General features: G+C 42.2%; 1 protein-coding gene across 1 annotated transcript in view; it reads left to right on the forward strand.

Moving 5' to 3' along the window:
• LOC26514679 (lachesin) overlaps positions 1–21,939 on the forward strand; it is a 372,156-nt gene that overhangs the window by 284,141 nt on the left and 66,076 nt on the right. The window contains 2 exon segments of the mRNA XM_044716619.1: positions 21,019–21,138; positions 21,191–21,364. Of these exon segments, the coding sequence (XP_044572554.1) occupies positions 21,019–21,138; positions 21,191–21,364 (294 nt within the window).

Genomic DNA, 21,939 nt, shown 5'->3' on the forward strand with positions numbered 1-21,939 from the left:
CATCGTATCGAATGATCCATGGTGGTTAATATGTTCCATCCAGTCGTCAGATTTATTGACTACGCTGCAAACAGCCTCCTTCTTTCTTTCTTGATCTTCATTTGCATTGTATATTCCTGTTGAGTGGAATTTAGGCCAGGACTCGGGATCTTGCCCCAAGAATGGCGGTCCGTCGTACCAAAGCCTTGAATCTCTTAATTGAGCTGCCGTGCATCCTCTGGAGAGAATATCTGCAGGGTTATCTGTTGATGCTACATGTCTCCACCACTCTGGGTCTGTTAGTTCTTGAATTTGGGCGACTCGGTTCGCCACAAACGTTTGGAATGACGAAGCAGTGGCGTTAATCCATTTTAATGCAATCTCTGAGTCTGACCATAAATGTATTGCTTCTAGGCTTATGTTAAGATCGGTTTTTACTCTGTTTGTGACTTGAGCTGCTAATACCGCTGCACAGAGTTCTAAGCGAGGCAGGGTCTGTTTCATCAGGGGCGCTACTCGGGCCTTTGAACATAGCAATCGTGTGATAATATTGCCTGTCTTATCCCTTGCTCGCAAATATGCCACTGCCCCATATGCTGCTTCTGATGCGTCTGCAAATACATGTAATTGAATGCCTCCGGATGTGTCAGCTGGTAGTACACATCTTGGAATTTTTATTGTTGTCAGGACTTGGACATCATGTCTGAATGTTTGCCATTGCTGGGTGAGTTCTGAACCCAGTTCCGTGTCCCAGTCGATCTTCAACTCCCATAATCGTTGCATCCTTATCTTTGCCGTTGTTACCACTGGACCAAACAATCCTAGAGGGTCGAAGATTTTTGCTAGTTCAGAACACACAATTCTTTTAGTGATGACTCCAGTGTCTTCTGTCGCCGCGCGTCCTTGGAGCCAATCTCCGGGTGGATCCCAAATAATTCCGAGCGTTTTGACGGTTTGTTCAGTAAAATTGCTGAAATCAAGAGTTATTTCTTGGTCTTCTTCGGGAATGTCTGCTAATAACGCTGGGTGGTTTGCGCACCATTTTCTTAGTTTGAATTTCGCTTCTCCCAAAAGTTGTATTAGTTGATCCCTCTTGATTAGTGCTTCATCTATGGTGTGACCTCCGGTCAGACAATCATCTACGTAGCAACCCTGTCGAAGTGCAGCCGCACCCTGGGACAAATGCTCAGGTGCTGTGTCCGACAAGTATTGCAAACATCGGGTGGCCAAGTATGGAGCAGTTGCCGTGCCATAAGTGACAGTGTTTAGTTGATAATATTTTAGTGGTTCCATGAGGTTACGTCTCCATAATATGATTTGAAACCTTCGGTCATCTGGATGTATCATAATCTGCCGGTACATTTTCTCTACGTCTGATGTAAACACATATTGATAAGATCGGAACCGTAAGAGAATGGATAGTAATTCGCTTTGAACTGTTGGTCCAATCCGTAATAGATTATTTAAACTTTTTCCACTTGTCGTTGTCGCTGACGCGTCAAATACAACTCAGAGTTTGGTAGTACTACTATCAGGTTTTAGTACACAATGATGTGGAATGACATAATGGTTTGATGTTAGTTGTTTGGTTGTTAATCTAGTCATATGCCCTAGTTCCTCGTATTGATCCATGAATTGTACGTATTGTTTCTGGAGATCAGGATCCCGTTGAAGTCTCTTTTCCAATGCATAGAAACGGCGATAAGCCATTGGGAGGGAATTTCCCAATGTTTGTGGATCTTCTTTAAATGGTAAGCGTACACTTAATCTTTTGTCTGCCCTCCTTTCTATGTTTTCTATAAAATGCTGTTCGCATAACTTCTCGTCCGTGGTCAGACCCCTTTTGTTTTCATCGAGGGTGTCTAACTTCCAAAACTGTTTGAGCAGTTTATCGATTTTTGGTTCCTCCATGGTTGATAGTGCACTGCTTACAGGTGGATTTGTGTGAACCACAGAACTGGTTGTTGCTGGTCCGGATATAATCCATCCTAATGGGGTCCGTTGAAGTAATGGTTGTCCTTGTCCTAGGTTTATATGTAACGGCTCGATGAGTTGTGTGAGACACTCGGCCCCAAGCAGTAACTCGATCCCTTGTGGCTGATTGAACTTGGGATCTGCTAAACGCAGTTCTGGTGGAATATTTTTTGGCCGCATAATTGACTCAGATGGTTGATTCGTCATGATTTCTGGTAGTACGTAAGCCACAAGTTGTGTTTTGAAGTTGGTGGTTAATGAGAACATATTTAGTACTGTTCGGGAGGTCGCTTGTTTTGTGCCTCCTATGCCCCTTATCGTAAGGTCGGATGGTGCTGATTGGACTCCGAGTTTGTCTGCCAATTCCTGAGAAATTAAGTTCACTTGTGATCCGGAATCGAATACTGCGCGGCATGGGTGTCGTGCGTCAGTAGGACCTTGGACTTCTACTTGTGCGGTTGCTAGTAGTACATAAGGTGCTGTACTTTGGCAGGTTGTGGATGCGCTTGTTCGCGTGGAGGTATTATGCAGCATTGTGTGATGATTCCTTCTGCACACATGACATGAGAACCTAGATTTGCATGAGTTTACTGTATGGTATAGGGATAAACAGTTGGTGCAGGCATTCATCTTTGTTATTCTTTGCATTTTTTCATTCGGAGTCATGTCCAAAAACTTTTGGCAAGTTTGAAGTCGATGATTGCTATGAGTGCATATAATACATTTTTCAACCGTAGCTTGAGTTGATGAGCGAAAACCATTATTGGCCGCTGTCTTTTGTAGCGTAACTTGGCTGGTTGCTTGCCGCTCTAAATGGTCAAGCATTTGTTTTAATGATTGTGGGCACGTTGGGTTGGTGATGGCGAGTTCTACACAAGATAGGGTATGGGAATCTAATTTTTCTTCGATAATGTGTATTAGGATCGGATCCCACCCTACTGTTGATATATTGAGGGCGTGAAGGGCGGTAATTGTCCTAAGCACCGCATCATGTAAGCTACGCAGCTGATCTGCTGATCCATTAGTTTTTGGGTGGGCAAACAAGGTGGCCAGTGTTGATTTGATGAGAATCCTTTCATTCTGATATCTTGCCTTTAATCGTTGCCAGGTGTCTTGATAACTGGCGTGTCCTCCAAATGTAGTGGAGATTAAATTCTTAGCCTCTCCAATCACATGATTTTCCAGATGTCGGAATTTTACCGCATCGCTATAGTCTTGATTGTGAACCAGCTCTGTAAAGATGTCGCAGAATCGTGGCCACTTCAAGTAGTCTCCGTCAAATTTGGGAATATCGACTGGTGGTATTGCAAACGGAGAAGCCATTGTGGGTTTTTGAGTTGATGCCGACGTTGATTGTGATTCTTCGTTCAGAAATGAGAAATACTCTGCTCGGACCACCTGGAATCTGTCATCGGTGTGTCCATCATTTTTTAAGGTTGGCTCCAGATCGATGAGATCATGGTATCCCGTGACGATTTCCTTCCATAAGTCCCTCATGTGTTGTCTGATGTGTGTAGATAAGTCCCGTCCTTCAGTGCGGTTGCACAGAAAGTCTTCCATATCATCTAACCGTCCTTCATGTCTTCGTTTTAGAGATGTTAAGTGAGGGTCTTCTTCGATTCCTTGAGCTTGTGCCTTTGGCTCAAGATTTTCTCCTGTTTTCCGGGGCTTTTGTGACGGGCCTGATCCTGATGGAATTCCATCGGCAAATATCGCTTCATACTTGTTCACAAGTTCTTCTAACGCCTTTACTTTTGTGAAATACTCGTGTTCTGGGCTTAGTGCCAGCTCCCGAAGCTTGGCGTCATTCCTTTTAAATTGGGTCCATGCGTGAGTGAGCTGTTTTAGTCTCTCCTCGAAATATCCTGGCTTGAGCCTTCGCTCTGCGGAGTCCTTAGTGAAGTTTTTTATTAGCCGTTGGATGGCTATGTTGGTTTCAATTTGCTCATCGATGAGCATCGTGGTTACAGGGTCTGATTCTGATCCCATTGTTGCCGTGGAAGGGTTTGCGATGTAAGGTTTTGTTTATAAATGAACTGCCGTGTGGCTTGTGTTCAGGGTGTGATCCTTTAAGAAGGGATCACGTCGGGGTCACCAAATGTTCGTCCGTAGAGCGTAATGCGGCAACTACGTCAAACTTGAACTCGCGGGAGTAACGGTAGGTCCCGGAGTCGTAGTCAAAGAATGTAACTAATCTGACTAAATTTACCTGAATTATGCAAGGGGCTGTGCTTGCGATGATCAGGCTGGAGTTGATGTGCTTGAAGACCTGGGTGGTTTTCCTCAAGTACCGGTGGTTGTGGGGGTTGGCTGATTTCTTCTCAGCTGGGCCTACTGGCGGTCCGTTTCACGGGAGCAACACTCGAAGTAGGTTAGATAGTGCGGGGTCGGCTGGTGGTCCGGTTTTACGGTAGCGACACTCGAGCTAGACTGGTATGCCGCGAGATCTCCTCGTGGTCCGTTTCAAGGGAGCAACACTCGGAGTAATGATATGACGCGGGGTTTACTGGCGGTCCGTTTCACGGGAGCAACACTCGAAGTAAACTGGTATGCCGCGGATTCTACTTGTGGTCCGGATACACTGGATCCACGCGAAGTAGATAATGGTAGAGCGTCCTACCTTGTGACCCGTTTGACACAGGATCACGTGATATAGGTCAGTTTTAAGTGCCGGAGGTTCAACACTGAGTAACGAGACGAGTGGTTCTGATTTCGCAACTATCTTTATTTCAGAAGAACAATTCTTATATAAGATGCTAAATTATACATACTTAGATCTAAGGAAGGTCAATGTTATGGACGTGATAAAACTAATGTTAATGCCAGGGTTAACCACCTCTGAGTCTGCTGACTCAGATTGTTTGGTCATGTACTGCTTGTTCATGCATTTCGGCTTAGCTCGCTGGTTTTTTTCTTGCTTTGGTTTGCTTGCTTCTTGCGGCGCCGTCTACTAGTGCTGGGTTATTAGGTCGAATATTGTTTTATGCTTATTGCTAATTATTACTAGGTGTACTTAATAGGTTAGTGGGTTGTATTGCGACATGCTGATGTGTATTGGATCAAATTACTAGTGTGTATCTAGAGTAGTAGGTCTTGGCAATAGGTGCCAACATTCTCCCCCCCCATTGAGGTACTCAATAATAGAGGCTGTTATGTCATTTTGTGAACCACTTTCAGTATTTCTGTCGATCATGTCGTTGCTCTTCTTTCAGGTTATTGGTCCGTATTATGGTCGCACGAAATGGTCCTATCACGAACGGGACTCCTGCATATCGAAATTTATGGATGAATATTGTCGCAGTCTTCGATTGCGTACCTCCGATGTCCACTTCTGGTACGCTGGCCGCATCATGCCTCGCCGCGGTACCCCTGCCTCTCTAGGGATGGAGGATCGCGACCTGATTCTCGTGCAGTTCCGTCCAGCTGGCCGAATCGCCCGGAGGCGCCTTAGTCGTCGTTCGGCTTGGGATAGTGATGACAACCTTTCTACTGATAGTGGTCACTCTTCGATGGGTACCATTGATGGCGATGCTTCTTAACTTAATAAATTTTCCTTATAACTATGTTTTTTTTTTTTTTTTTGCTTGCCTTTTACTGAGACGTCCCTGGGTCGTAGACTTCGAATCTCCTGTGATGTCCATCCCGTGTTACTGCTGCTAGATGTTGTTCGATCAGCTGGAACCCTTCTCCTTGGGCTGGTATCGTCCTCTGGTTGGTTGCTGAGGTGTCTTTCCAGACACACCGTGTATATCCTGCCCATGCGGCTACGAGGATTGCTATTCCTAACATTATTACTCCGGAGTATTGATGCGCCAGATTCCAGTCTGTCTCGCTGTCCACATCCTCCTGTGCCTGCTTCGTCCATGTTTTTAATCCCTGCACCTCTGCATGTAGTCGGTCTAGCTGATCCAACGTTGACTCCAATTGACCTTCTGTTGTCTTTATTTTTTCCTGTGATGGCCACTCGTGCACATAACCTCCTGACATCTTTACTGTTCCTGATGAGTTAACTTGCGCTCGTCCTAATAACGTGATGGTCGGACTTTGGATCACACAATCTTGCCTGATTGTCATTTTTCCAACGCCGTCGATGATGACTTGATCCTTTTCGGCCGAGCAGACATAAGTCATTGTTATTGGTTTCGTGGTCACAAAAATCCAAGCATTTTGCTCTGTCAATTGAACCCAATAACTGGTTCCCTTGATTGGCTCTGGCTTACATTCTCCTGCCTGATGTTTTGCTAAGGATGCCATTGTACACGGGAGTTGATGGGCGTCCGGGCCAAAGAGCGTCTGCTTAAAATCGCATACCTTAATTCCGTTCGTCATGCTGATACACTGCCTAAGGTGTTCTTGATTGATCGCGAAGTGGTGTTTCCGATGATCATCTATTGCTAGATATCCTGTTTCCGTCTTGGTTATCACCAGGCCTTCTCTCGTTATTTGGCTCCATCCGATATACTGTGAATTCATCTTCTTCAACTAACGGAACGCTTGTATGAAACATCAATAAATCCTCGGTTTCTTGTACTCTAGTGGTCGCCAGTCGATATAAGTCTCGTGCTGTTTCACTGGTGATGGGTAATCGTCTTCCCGGTGGCAGGTGTGTTTGGATTTTTGTGATCACCTGTTTTACTTGTTCCACTGACACCAATGCAGGGCTTAATTTTCCTTCATGTGCCCCGATTAACACGTTCAATACGGCATCCTGGACCCGCCGAATGTGATTTGCCACGACGACCAATTCGGAGACTGCATGCGGAAGATATCTATCCGCCGCATGGCTTCTTATCTTGATTCTGGCTAGACTGGCTTCTAAGTCCTGCATCCTCTTCTGAGTTTCGATCGTCGTCCTCCTCATAATGTTGATGGTTGTGTCCAGAATTGACGTCTGGTTCTCCACTATTTTATGTGTGACGCCTTCTTGGGCTCGTAGTTTGCTAATAATCTCTTCCATCCGTCTGGCATATCATCGAGTACTCCGAACAGACCATTCGCGATATTTCCAACGATGTTCAGTGCTCCGCGTTTCTGCCGTTGATGATGCATTAACTGATCGGCATCTTGGATTTCTGCTACCTCCTGCTGCAATGTTTGTATGATCGTGGGGCAAACCTCATATGCCGTTGAGCACCATTGTTTTATGGATTGGATACCCTTTTTTACAGTCTCAATTTCTTGTGCCAATTGGCTGAGGTCAAAGAATGTGATGAGTGTCCACTCCGCAGATTTGACTGCTATCCTATCGGTGGCTTCTACGATGGTCCCGGTCTCATTTTTGATTGGAGTGATGACCACAGGGTTGACGGTCTTCAGTTCTGATGTTGTGGAGATGGGTAATGGTAGTCCGGGCATCACCCAGACGAGTATCATTGTGAGGACAAGCATGTTCCCCCTCCCCTTTTTTTTCTTTTTTTTTTTTTTGTTTTGATATTATTGGGGTTCCTCCTTCTTATCGTTGATTGGTAACACCGCCAGTCGGTGTATAGCTGGTGTTATATTGCCTGCCGTTGTTCGTATTTCAGCAACTCGGATCTCGCTGTCTTTCCCGGGATGTACTGCGACGATACGTCCGAGGGGCCAGTTCAACGGAGCGATGTTGTCTTCTTTTATTATGACTAGATCGCCAATCTTTACCGTCTTACAACTTCTTGTCCACTTTGATCGATTCTGTAGTTCGTGTAGGTACTCGTGGCTCCAACGTGTCCAAAATTCCTTTCGTAAGTGTTCGAGGCGCTTCCACCGAGTGAGTAACCCTGTGCGTCGTCTTGATTGGTGAATGTCGGGTGATGCCGTAAGAGGTTCCCCGATCAGGAAATGCCCTGGCGTTAATGCCGTAAGATCCCTTGGGCTGGAAGAGACAGACGTCAACGGGCGAGAATTTAGAATGGCAACATCAATGACTATGGTTTCGAGTTCTTCATGAGTTAGTGTGGCGGTATATAGCGTTCGTTTCAATAAGTGCTTTGCTGATTTTACCGCGGCTTCCCACAGGCCTCCGAAATGGGGTGCCCGAGGTGGTATGAATTTGAATTCGATGCTCAGTTTCGCGCAAGTCTTGTGTATCATTGCTTGTGCTTCTTCGGTGAAGATTGCTTCTTTTACTTCTGATAATTCGTTATAGGCTCCAACGAAATTTGTTGCGTTGTCACTATAGATTTTTGATGGTAATCCTCTGCGTCCGCAAAATCTCTTTAGTGCTGCCAGGAAGGCTTGGGTCGTCAAATCGGTTACCACCTCTAGGTGCACTGCCTTGGTTGAAAAACAACAAAACACGGCTAGGTACACCTTATGTGGTCGTTTTCCTCGGATTTTATAGTGAGTCCAAAAGGGCCCGCAGTAGTCCACTCCGCAATTCTTGAAGGGTCTATGTTGTTGAACTCGATCTGCTGGTAATGGACTCATTATTTGATTCAACAATTTTGGTCGAATCCGGCAACATCTGACACAACGGCTTACTGTTTTTTGAGCCAATTCCTTTCCTCTTAGTGACCAAAATCGTTGTCTAACGTTGCATAGTAACGCCTGTGGTCCGCAATGCGCCAGTTGCTGATGTTTCCATTGAAATAGGAGTATTGTCAATGGATGGGTTGGAGATAATAACATGGGATGTGTGGCGTCATATGATAATGCTGCGTTTTGTAGTCGTCCTCCTACTCGAATTATTGCGTCTGTGTCTATAAACGGATCTAGGGCACGTAGTGGATCGTTTGGCCCTACAGTTTTCGTTTTCTTGAGTTGTAGCATGGATGTTGGAAAGTGTTGTGCCTGTATTTCCCGTATTATCACTCCTAATGCCTCATTCAACTCTCCTGGTGACAATGGTCCCGTTCTCTTCTTCTCTGGGTTACGGCAATTGAAAATGAATCGCCGCATTCTTCCTATTATCTGCAATATCGTATCGAATGATCCATGGTGGTTAATATGTTCCATCCAGTCGTCAGATTTATTGACTACGCTGCAAACAGCCTCCTTCTTTCTTTCTTGATCTTCATTTGCATTGTATATTCCTGTTGAGTGGAATTTAGGCCAGGACTCGGGATCTTGCCCCAAGAATGGCGGTCCGGCGTACCAAAGCCTTGAATCTCTTAATTGCGCTGCCGTGCATCCTCTGGAGAGAATATCAGCAGGGTTATCTGTTGATGCTACATGTCTCCACCACTCTGGGTCTGTTAGTTCTTGAATTTGGGCGACTCGGTTCGCCACAAACGTTTGGAATGACGAAGCAGTGGCGTTAATCCATTTTAATGCAATCTCTGAGTCTGACCATAAATGTATTGCTTCTAGGCTTATGTTAAGATCGGTTTTTACTCTGTTTGTGACTTGAGCTGCTAATACCGCTGCACAGAGTTCTAAGCGAGGCAGGGTCTGTTTCATCAGGGGCGCTACTCGGGCCTTTGAACATAGCAATCGTGTGATAATATTGCCTGTCTTATCCCTTGCTCGCAAATATGCCACTGCCCCATATGCTGCTTCTGATGCGTCTGCAAATACATGTAATTGAATGCCTCCGGATGTGTCAGCTGGTAGTACACATCTTGGAATTTTTATTGTTGTCAGGACTTGGACATCATGTCTGAATGTTTGCCATTGCTGGGTGAGTTCTGAACCCAGTTCCGTGTCCCAGTCGATCTTCAACTCCCATAATCGTTGCATCCTTATCTTTGCCGTTGTTACCACTGGACCAAACAATCCTAGAGGGTCGAAGATTTTTGCTAGTTTAGAACACACAATTCTTTTAGTGATGACTCCAGTGTCTTCTGTCGCCGCGCGTCCTTGGAGCCAATCTCCGGGTGGATCCCAAATAATTCCGAGCGTTTTGACGGTTTGTTCAGTAAAATTGCTGAAATCAAGAGTTATTTCTTGGTCTTCTTCGGGAATGTCTGCTAATAACGCTGGGTGGTTTGCGCACCATTTTCTTAGTTTGAATTTCGCTTCTCCCAAAAGTTGTATTAGTTGATCCCTCTTGATTAGTGCTTCATCTATGGTGTGACCTCCGGTCAGACAATCATCTACGTAGCAACCCTGTCGAAGTGCAGCCGCACCCTGGGACAAATGCTCAGGTGCTGTGTCCGACAAGTATTGCAAACATCGGGTGGCCAAGTATGGAGCAGTTGCCGTGCCATAAGTGACAGTGTTTAGTTGATAATATTTTAGTGGTTCCATGAGGTTACGTCTCCATAATATGATTTGAAACCTTCGGTCATCTGGATGTATCATAATCTGCCGGTACATTTTCTCTACGTCTGATGTAAACACATATTGATAAGATCGGAACCGTAAGAGAATGGATAGTAATTCGCTTTGAACTGTTGGTCCAATCCGTAATAGATTATTTAAACTTTTTCCACTTGTCGTTGTCGCTGACGCGTCAAATACAACTCGGAGTTTGGTAGTACTACTATCAGGTTTTAGTACACAATGATGTGGAATGACATAATGGTTTGATGTTAGTTGTTTGGTTGTTAATCTAGTCATATGCCCTAGTTCCTCGTATTGATCCATGAATTGTACGTATTGTTTCTGGAGATCAGGATCCCGTTGAAGTCTCTTTTCCAATGCATAGAAACGGCGATAAGCCATTGGGAGGGAATTTCCCAATGTTTGTGGATCTTCTTTAAATGGTAAGCGTACACTTAATCTTTTGTCTGCCCTCCTTTCTATGTTTTCTATAAAATGCTGTTCGCATAACTTCTCGTCCGTGGTCAGACCCCTTTTGTTTTCATCGAGGGTGTCTAACTTCCAAAACTGTTCGAGCAGTTTATCGATTTTTGGTTCCTCCATGGTTGATAGTGCACTGCTTACAGGTGGATTTGTGTGAACCACAGAACTGGTTGTTGCTGGTCCGGATATAATCCATCCTAATGGGGTCCGTTGAAGTAATGGTTATCCTTGTCCTAGGTTTATATGTAGCGGCTCGATGAGTTGTGTGAGACACTCGGCCCCAAGCAGTAACTCGATCCCTTGTGGCTGATTGAACTTGGGATCTGCTAAACGCAGTTCTGGTGGAATATTTTTTGGCCGCATAATTGACTCAGATGGTTGATTCGTCATGATTTCTGGTAGTACGTAAGCCACAAGTTGTGTTTTGAAGTTTGTGGTTAATGAGAACATATTTAGTACTGTTCGGGAGGTCGCTTGTTTTGTGCCTCCTATGCCCCTTATCGTAAGGTCGGATGGTGCTGATTGGACTCCGAGTTTGTCTGCCAATTCCTGAGAAATTAAGTTCACTTGTGATCCGGAATCGAATACTGCGCGGCATGGGTGTCGTGCCTCAGTAGGACCTTGGACTTCTACTTGTGCGGTTGCTAGTAGTACATAAGGTGCTGTACTTTGGCAGGTTGTGGATGCGCTTGTTCGCGTGGATGTATTATGCAGCATTGTGTGATGATTCCTTCTGCACACATGACATGAGAACCTAGATTTGCATGAGTTTACTGTATGGTATAGGGATAAACAGTTGGTGCAGGCATTCATCCTTGTTATTCTTTGCATTCTTTCATTCGGAGTCATGTCCAAAAACTTTTGGCAAGTTTGAAGTCGATGATTGCTATGAGTGCATATAATACATTTTTCAACCGTAGCTTGAGTTGATGAGCGAAAACCATTATTGGCCGCTGTCTTTTGTAGCGTAACTTGGCTGGTTGCTTGCCGCTCTAAATGGTCAAGCATTTGTTTTAATGATTGTGGGCACGTTGGGTTTGTGATGGCGAGTTCTACACAAGATAGGGTATGGGAATCTAATTTTTCTTCGATAATGTGTATTAGGATCGGATCCCACCCTACTGTTGATATATTGAGGGCGTGAAGGGCGGTAATTGTCCTAAGCACCGCATCATGTAAGCTACGCAGCTGATCTGCTGATCCATTAGTTTTTGGGTGGGCAAACAAGGTGGCCAGTGTTGATTTGATGAGAATCCTTTCATTCTGATATCTTGCCTTTAATCGTTGCCAGGTGTCTTGATAACTGGCGTGTCCTCCAAATGTAGTGGAGATTAAATTCTTAGCCTCTCCAATCACATGATTTTCCAGATGTCGGAATTTTACCGCATCGCTATAGTCTTGATTGTGAACCAGCTCTGTAAAGATGTCGCAGAATCGTGGCCACTTCAAGTAGTCTCCGTCAAATTTGGGAATATCGACTGGTGGTATTGCAAACGGAGAAGCCATTGTGGGTTTTTGAGTTGATGCCGACGTTGATTGTGATTCTTCGTTCAGAAATGAGAAATACTCTGCTCGGACCACCTGGAATCTGTCATCGGTGTGTCCATCATTTTTTAAGGTTGGCTCCAGATCGATGAGATCATGGTATCCCGTGACGATTTCCTTCCATAAGTCCCTCATGTGTTGTCTGATGTGTGTAGATAAGTCCCGTCCTTCAGTGCGGTTGCACAGAAAGTCTTCCATATCATCTAACCGTCCTTCATGTCTTCGTTTTAGAGATGTTAAGTGAGGGTCTTCTTCGATTCCTTGAGCTTGTGCCTTTGGCTCAAGATTTTCTCCTGTTTTCCGGGGCTTTTGTGACGGGCCTGATCCTGATGGAATTCCATCGGCAAATATCGCTTCATACTTGTTCACAAGTTCTTCTAACGCCTTTACCTTTGTGAAATACTCGTGTTCTGGGCTTAGTGCCAGCTCCCGAAGCTTGGCGTCATTCCTTTTAAATTGGGTCCATGCGTGAGTGAGCTGTTTTAGTCTCTCCTCGAAATATCCTGGCTTGAGCCTTCGCTCTGCGGAGTCCTTAGTGAAGTTTTTTATTAGCCGTTGGATGGCTATGTTGGTTTCAATTTGCTCATCGATGAGCATCGTGGTTACAGGGTCTGATTCTGATCCCATTGTTGCCGTGGAAGGGTTTGCGATGTAAGGTTTTGTTTATAAATGAACTGCCGTGTGGCTTGTGTTCAGGGTGTGATCCTTTAAGAAGGGATCACGTCGGGGTCACCAAATGTTCGTCCGTAGAGCGTAATGCGGCAACTACGTCAAACTTGAACTCGCGGGAGTAACGGTAGGTCCCGGAGTCGTAGTCAAAGAATGTAACTAATCTGACTAAATTTACCTGAATTATGCAAGGGGCTGTGCTTGCGATGATCAGGCTGGAGTTGATGTGCTTGAAGTCCTGGGTGGTTTTCCTCAAGTACCGGTGGTTGTGGGGGTTGGCTGATTTCTTCCCAGCTGGGCCTACTGGCGGTCCGTTTCACGGGAGCAACACTCGAAGTAGGTTAGATAGTGCGGGGTCGGCTGGTGGTCCGGTTTTACGGTAGCGACACTCGAGCTAGACTGGTATGCCGCGAGATCTCCTCGTGGTCCGTTTCAAGGGAGCAACACTCGGAGTAATGATATGACGCGGGGTTTACTGGCGGTCCGTTTCACGGGAGCAACACTCGAAGTAAACTGGTATGCCGCGGATTCTACTTGTGGTCCGGTTACACTGGATCCACGCGAAGTAGATAATGGTAGAGCGTCCTACCTTGTGACCCGTTTGACACAGGATCACGTGATATAGGTCAGTTTTAAGTGCCGGAGGTTCAACACTGAGTAACGAGACGAGTGGTTCTGATTTCGCAACTATCTTTATTTCAGAAGAACAATTCTTATATAAGATGCTAAATTATACATACTTAGATCTAAGGAAGGTCAATGTTATGGACGTGATAAAACTAATGTTAATGCCAGGGTTAACCACCTCTGAGTCTGCTGACTCAGATTGTTTGGTCATGTACTGCTTGTTCATGCATTTCGGCTTAGGTCGCTGGTTTTTTGCTTGCTTTGGTTTGCTTGCTTCTTGCGGCGCCGTCTACTAGTGCTGGGTTATTAGGTCGAATATTGTTTTATGCTTATTGCTAATTATTACTAGGTGTACTTAATAGGTTAGTGGGTTGTATTGCGACATGCTGATGTGTATTGGATCAAATTACTAGTGTGTATCTAGAGTAGTAGGTCTTGGCTACAAATACCAATAAAGCGCATGCGAAACTGGGAGACAAAACAGAGAAGAATACACGCTGACAACAACAGCTGCAGCATTTTATGATTATTTTAAATGCACTTTTTGGTGGCTGCTTGGCCCAACATATGCTGTAGCATGTTTTTTAAGTTAGAAAGATGGGACTTACTACAGATTGCATTTTGGGCAATCTTATCCGATTTGCAAAATTTTATTAGGATAATTGGCTTAACTTTGTTGTTTTTGAAGCTAGAATGATGGGACTATCTACGGTTTCCGTTTTGGGCAATCTAATCCTATGTTTCATAAGAATCGGCCGACTATATCCTATACCTGCCATACTGAACTATCGGAAATGGCACAACCTTTCTATTTTTAAAGATGCTTGGGGCTGTTTCCAATATTTGGATGTATATACTTGGATATATATATTTGGATATATAATATATGTCGTAGAATGGTTAGTTTGCCCATTGTACATGTCGTAGAATGGTTAGTTTGCCCATTGTACATGTGCGTACAGCTTTGGTGTGGCGACACATTGTCTAGTAGTTTTAGAATGCACAGTAGCTGAGAAAAAGGGACACACTCTGCTGCTGAGCATGGTCTGATCGGAGAGCGCGGACTGAATGCAAGTAACAGAGATGGCAATAGACTTTGCAGAAATGATGAAATGAGACAGAACTCTGTGTTACGCAGGTCAGTTTGGAAGCGTCTCTTGCAACGAGCAGAACTTGCTGTGCAAACTGACTGGAAATATGGAAACTTTGGAGGGATCTCCGTCATCAGAAGTGGGATCTGCTTTGCCTACTGATCGTGCCACCGATCCGTATTTGTTGGCGTTGGAGCTGCAAAACCGCAACCTACTGGAAATCATCAAAAACATGCAGACACCAAGGGCACCGCCAACCGATGGAAAAGCGTCATATGTAACTCTTCCAAAATTCAATCCTTACAGTGCTGGAGCAGATGCTTCCTCTTGGTGTTCAACAGTGGACCTAATTTTTGCGGATAACGTGCTCGAGGGTAGCAATCTGGTGATTGCCCTAAGCAAGGCACTAGAAGGCGGCGCATCACAGTGGCTTTCCCAAATTTGCTTTGCCGGCATCACTTGGGCGCACTTCAAGGAGCTATTTATACAACGCTTTGTTGGAATTGAGACTTCTGCCGCCACGCTATTAAGTGTTTTGAATGGTCGACCAAAGCCGGAGGAGGGCTTCGCTGAATACGGTAGCCGTATTGTGACGCTACTTATGTCAAAATGGAAAACCAAGGATTTGGAAGAAATAGCGGTATCTGTGACTCTGGCTCACATGGCACAAATAGATAACAAGTTGACACACTGGATTTTTACAAACAACGTGAAAACTCGCAATGAGCTACAACAACAGCTACACGCACACTCTTTCAAAAAGCGCAGTATGGACGACGATTCAACTGGCTCGGAGCGCAAGAAGTACAAGTTTCCGACCCCGATGAAATGTAATTACTGTGTAAAGGGTGGCCATAAATACGCCGAATGCCGTGCTCGCTTAGAAAAGGGCCAGAGCAAAGGGAAAATCCACAGCGGCAGCAACATGACTGGACCGAAGGATCGGTCAAGCGTTAAATGCTTTAAGTGCGACGAATTGGGACATTTTGCATCTGCTTGTCCAAAAGGCCGAACGTATGAGAAGCGGGTAGATATCTGCACAGTAGCTCCACCGACTGGAATAATAAGGGCATCCGGTGAGTCTATTCCATTTTGTTTTGATTCGGGTGCTGAACGCTCCTTAGTGAAGGAAAGCGTCGTGGATAAATTTAAGGGAAAAAGAATAAATAACATTGTAAAACTTAACGGTATAAGTAATGATTCCATTTGTAGTACTCAGCAAGTATTATGTAATATAAATATTGAACAATACTGCTTTGAAATTTTGTTACACGTAATTATGGATAAGTATCTGAAATACGATGTGTTGGTTGGTCGTGAAATCCTTAGCTTGGGCTTTGGAGTAACAATAGACGCCGAAAAATTCCAAATTTATAAAACAAAAAGGGTAGATGTTTTGACTGTAACTGATTACAAAGATATTTTAAATGCTGATATTGATTTAGTCGAATCCGATAAAATGGCCTTAACAAATATCCTAAAGTGTTACTCTGATTGGTTTTTCAGCGGTATTCCAAAAACTCGAGTCTCGACAGGGCAGTTGGAAATTAATTTAATAGATCCACTGAAGACGGTGCAACGACGTCCTTACAGGCTAAGTGAAGAAGAGAAAAACCATGTGCGTTGTAAAATTAATGAATTATTGAAAGCTAATGTTATTCGTCCAAGTTCCTCACCTTTCGCTAGCCCTATGATGTTGGTGAAGAAGAAAAACGGCACTGATCGTCTTTGTGTGGACTATAGGATATTAAATGAGAATACCGTTGCTGATAGGTATCCGTCTGCCCCTTATCGCAGACCAGATTGCCAGGCTTCGCGGTGCCAAATATTTTTCGAGCTTAGATATGGCTAGTGGCTTCTACCAAATTCCAGTACATGAAAATTCAATTGAGCGAACAGCGTTTGTAACGCCAGAAGGACAGTACGAGTTCTTGACCATGCCTTTTGTTATAGCCGAAACCAAAGAAGAGGCGTTGGAACGGTTGCGTACTGTGCTAGAAACACTAAGTAAGGCCGGATTTTCGTTTAATGTAACTAAGTGCTCCTTTCTTAAAACTCGTATAGAGTATCTGGGGTTCGAAATAAGCAACGGGGAAATTAGGCCAAACGCACGTAAAATAAAAGCATTAATTGATTTACCGCCTCCACAATCTGTGTCGCAGTTACGACAATTTATTGGATTGGCTTCATATTTCAGACAGTTCGTTCCAAAATTTTCGGAAACGCTTAAGCCTTTGTATCACCTAACGTCAAAGAAGATTGCAACTTTCACCTGGCAACCAGACCACGAGCAAATACGAACTAAAATCATATCAGTGTTGACACAGGCCCCCGTTTTGATCATATTCGACCCGCAATACGCAATAGAGTTTCATACTGACGCCAGTTCAATCGGCTATGGAGCTATATTATTGCACAAAATTGACAAAAAACCCCATGTCGTCGAGTATTATAGTAAATGTACGTCTCCTGCCGAGTCTAAATATCATTCTTATGAATTTAAGACGCTAGCGGTTGTTAATAGTGTCCGATATTTCCGCCATTACTTGCAGGGACGTAAATTTGTCGTATATACAGATTGCAATTCTTTAAAGGCCAGTCGCACAAAACTTTATTTAACGCCGAGGGTACAAAGGTGGTGGTGATTTTTGCAATCGTTTGAGTTCGACTTAGAATACAGAAAGGGTGAACGAATGGCGCACGTAGATTGTCTATCTCGGAATCCAGTACCTGAGAAAAATAATGATCAAAATAAAACACCTGTGGAAAATAGTGGTCAGAATAGGATACCTGAGAAGCGAATAAATCTGACTGAGGTAACCGACAATTGGTTAATTTCGGAACAGCAGCGTGATAGCGAGATTTTAGAAATATCAACTAAATTAAGAAATAATGAATTCATTTTCATTCAGGAATAATGAGTTACATTCTATTCCTAAAACAGATATTCCGTGGCACACTGTACATATTGACAAACAGGAAAATTGAGTGGTAAAAACGACTTAAAAGAATATGTTATTGTTTTAATAGACGCATTTACAAAATTTGTTTATTTTTACCACACTTTGAAAATAGATACGGAAAGTTGTGTTAAGGACGTAAGATCAGTTGTCTCTTTATTTGGCTTGCTTACCCGTATTATAGCGGATCAAGGTTGTTGTTATGCAAGTTCAGATTTTCGTGAGTTTTGTTCTTCTCAAAAAATTAATTTGCATTTAATTGCCACCGGTGCGAGTAGGGCCAACGGTCAGGTCGAGCGAGTAATGAGCACACTCAAAAGTATGTTGACGGCTGTGGAAACCGGTCAGAGGTCGTGACAGGATGCGTTGGCCGAGGTGCAATTGGCAATGAATTGTACGGCGAATAGAGTAACTAAGTTTAGCCCATTAGAATTGTTAATTGGTAAAGAAGCTAGACCTTTTGGCTTACTACCAATAGATGAGGAAGTTGATGACAAAATAGACAGAGAAAATCTAAGAAAAGAAGCAAAACAGAATATGGAAGACGGCGCACGATATGATAAGTGCAGGTTTGATATTAATAAGGCGAAAATTGTTAAACATAGTTTAGGCGATCATGTTTTGCTTAAGAACGAGGAGCGTCATCTAAATAAGCTTGACCCTAAATTTAAAGGGCCGTTTGAGATTGTCAAAATACTAGATGGAGATAGATATCTGTTAAAGTCTTTAACAAGCAAGCGAACTTACAAATATTCCCATGAATTCTTAAGAGCTTTGCCAAATAATCAGTTAATACACGAAGACAGAGACGGCATGATGGAAAATGCGTCTGACAATGAAGAAAGAGATTCATAAAAAAAAAAGGGGGGGCATAAATTAACGTATAGTATCTCTATTCCGAAAAAGAATTTAATTTTATTGTAAAGTGTTAAAGGAACTGCACTAATGTTATTTTAATGTGTTAAAGGAACTATACAAATGTTAAAAAGTGTTAAAGGAACTACACAAATGTTAAAAAGTGTTAAAGGAACTACACTAATGTTATATCGTAAGACGTGTAAAAGGAATTACACAATTGTTAAAATGTGCCAAAGGAAATGCACAAAGGTTTTATTTTACAAAAGAGAATAATGTTATTAAAGAATAACAAAATGAATTATAAGATTATGTTTAATTGAAGAAATGTAATGAATACAGAAGATTTGATATTTATGTAAGTGATTTTTATTTTGAAAGCTTTTGTCCAATACATGAAGTAAAAAGAAAGAAAAAAATATCTGTTTAAGAATAAAGAAAAGTTTAAAGAGAAATTAAGTCTCGTGGTATTGAAAACTAAACACACGAGGACGTGTGAGTTGTCAGGAAGGCCGTGTCGTAGAATGGTTAGTTTGCCCATTGTACATGTCGTAGAATGGTTAGTTTGCCCATTGTACATGTGCGTACAGCTTTGGTGTGGCGACACATTGTCTAGTAGTTTTAGAATGCACAGTAGCTGAGAAAAAGGGACACACTCTGCTGCTGAGCATGGTCTGATCGGAGAGCGCGAACTGAATGCAAGTAACAGAGATGGCAATAGACTTTGCAGAAATGATGAAATGAGACAGAACTCTGTGTTACGCAGGTCAGTTTGGAAGCGTCTCTTGCAACGAGCAGAACTTGCTGTGCAAACTGACTGGAAATATGGAAACTTTTGAGGGATCTCCGTCATATATATATATATAATATATATGGCAGCTATAGGATATAGTCTACCTATCCCGGCCGTTCCGACTTATATACTGCCTGCAAAGGAAAGAAGGGTGTCTGCAAAGTTTAAACTCGATAGCTTTAAAACTGAGAGACTAGTTTGCGTACAAACAGGCACACTTTTGACCAAAATTATAATACCCTCTGCAAGGGTATAATAAGTCACCGCCATGGAGTACCTGTGTGTATAAGACAGGAATATGCTCTTCTTCTTTTAGTGCTCCCATGGTTTTATTGACTTTTTTGGGAAAAGCGTTATAACTTCAACAATTTTATTACTTTTTAATGAAATTTGTCTCGTTTTATTCAGTATTAATGAGACAATATTAATATGTGGCATAAATGACAGAATTTTTGTCAGAAGAAAGTAATATCTCTTATTCTTATACACATTGTTACTCCGGAGCGCTCGCTAGGTTTGAATTGACTTTTTTTGGGAAAAGCGTTATAACTTCACCAATTTTAATTATTTTTTATTAAATTGAGCCGTTTTATTCAGAATTAATGAGACAACATTGATATGTGGCAAAAAATACAGAATTTTTGTAAATTGTACCGAAAAACTGGCGTCAAAATCCGAAAAACACGAATAAAAGTCGAAAACTTCAGTTTCAGGTGTAAAAATTTTGTCCTTTTTGTTTAACAAAATCAAAGATATATTTTTTTTAAAAGCTACAACATTTAACTATTAAAAAACACCGAAAATTTTTAAATCGGTTGAAAAAAACGAAAAAAATTTTTAAGCGCATAGAAGTCCCGAAAAACGGTTTTTTAACCATAAATCAAGATTTTAAGGGGGTGTTTCAAACATGGTTTTGTGAGATACTCGACCCAATAAACCATTCCTACTATGTCACTTCAAAATTTCATTCACTTTTGTTTTTTTTGTAACACTGTGTAATTCATGTCTATCCAAATTTTTCAAGAAATGCGTTCTATTTATTTATCTATATATTATAGCTATATATATATTATCTATTTCTCTGTATATCAGAGACTAAAATATTTTTCCGGCCCTCCAATTTACATAGAAATCTAAAGGTCCTTGTTTTTTATTAAAGCCTAGATTTGGAACATTAAATAAAGCTCCCGAAAACGCTCGGTAACTATGAACAGTATTAAGGACAGGGTCCCATTCTCTTCGTTCTCTACACATCGGATATCCCTCCAAATAAGTGTCTATTTACATCCACCATCCTGAGCTGCTCGAAATGCCCGACACGAGCAACTGAGCAAAAAGCAGATCACTTAGTGTTAGTCGAGAGCACATGTATTTAATGCTCACCCAAATATGGCACTGCACAATCCGTAGCAAACCGCGTACAAATTTTTAATAGATCTTACACAATTATAATATTTATAATAAAAGATAAATTATAATGGACGAAGTGAAGTGATTTTTCTACAAAAAATGTTCCGCTTAGTCTCATCCTTTGGCTATAGTCTTTGACCCATGATCGAAACATCAATTTCATTCTTAAACAAAGCCAATTTATAAATTAATCCTATTGCTTGTAGTTTAGTTAACTTATAGTAAGAAAATGGCATTGGCTCTCGATGCTCTAGAATCCAGTAACATTAGATAGGTTTGATCACCAATTGCTCTATTCAAATCCAGTTAATTGCCTTCAGCTTCTTAATGCAACCATCGCCATAACAAATACCTGACCTAAAACTTTCGTCAAAATTGATAACCGATACTTAAGCCCGTATTTTTTCATGTTCTCATGTCATGTGCTTAGATATCTTTTTATTCATTTAAGTTCCTCCAACAATAAAGGCCGTCAACCAATTAGTAGGAGCACCTATAGAAAGGGAGGTAACTTTAGAGTGCTTTGTCGAGGTTAATCCAAAGCCCCTTAATGGATGGTATCGCAATGAAGGTAAGAACCCTCTTCCCAATGATTATTACACATTTAAAAACTTTATTTCTAGGCAATATTAAGCTTCACAATAGCAATAAATATAATATTTCCGAAGAAATGATCAACTTGTATACTTGGCATCTTAATCTTACCATAAAGTATCTTACAAAATCCGACTTTGGAAGTTACAGCTGTTCAAGTGTCAATGCCTTAGGGAAAAGTGAAACACGCATTAGATTACAAGGTAAAAATAAAAAATTATATAAACGTACTAATTATTAATTATTTTCCATAAGATATATAAATTTACTCGTATATGTAAACATATATATTATTATACATGTCCTTTTTATACCCTTGCAGAGGGTATTATAATTTTGGTCAAAAGTGTGCAACGCAGTGAAGGAGACATCTCCGACCCTATAAAGTATATATATTCTTGATCAGAATCACCTCCTGAGTCGATATGAGCATGTCCGTCTGTCCGTCTGCCTGTTTGTACGCAAACTAGTCTCTCAGTTTTAAAGCTATCGAGTTTAAACTTTGCAGACACCCTTCCTTCCTTTGCAGGCAGTATATAAGTCGGAACGGCCGGGATCGGTAGACTATATCCTATAGCTGCCATATAACTGATTGATCGGAAATGCCATAACTTTGGTGTTTTTTAAGTTAGAAGGTTGGGACTTTCTGTGCATTCTAATTTAGGCCAACTTATATGATCTGCCAAATTTTATAAGGATCGGCCGTCTATCCGCCCGAAGTTAGCTTTCCTTTCTTGTTATATATGTTATATGAGTAATACATTTTTAGTTTTAATTT

Source organism: Drosophila ananassae, chromosome 3R, assembly GCF_017639315.1.
Source record: "Drosophila ananassae strain 14024-0371.13 chromosome 3R, ASM1763931v2, whole genome shotgun sequence".
NCBI lineage: Eukaryota > Metazoa > Arthropoda > Insecta > Diptera > Drosophilidae > Drosophila > Drosophila ananassae.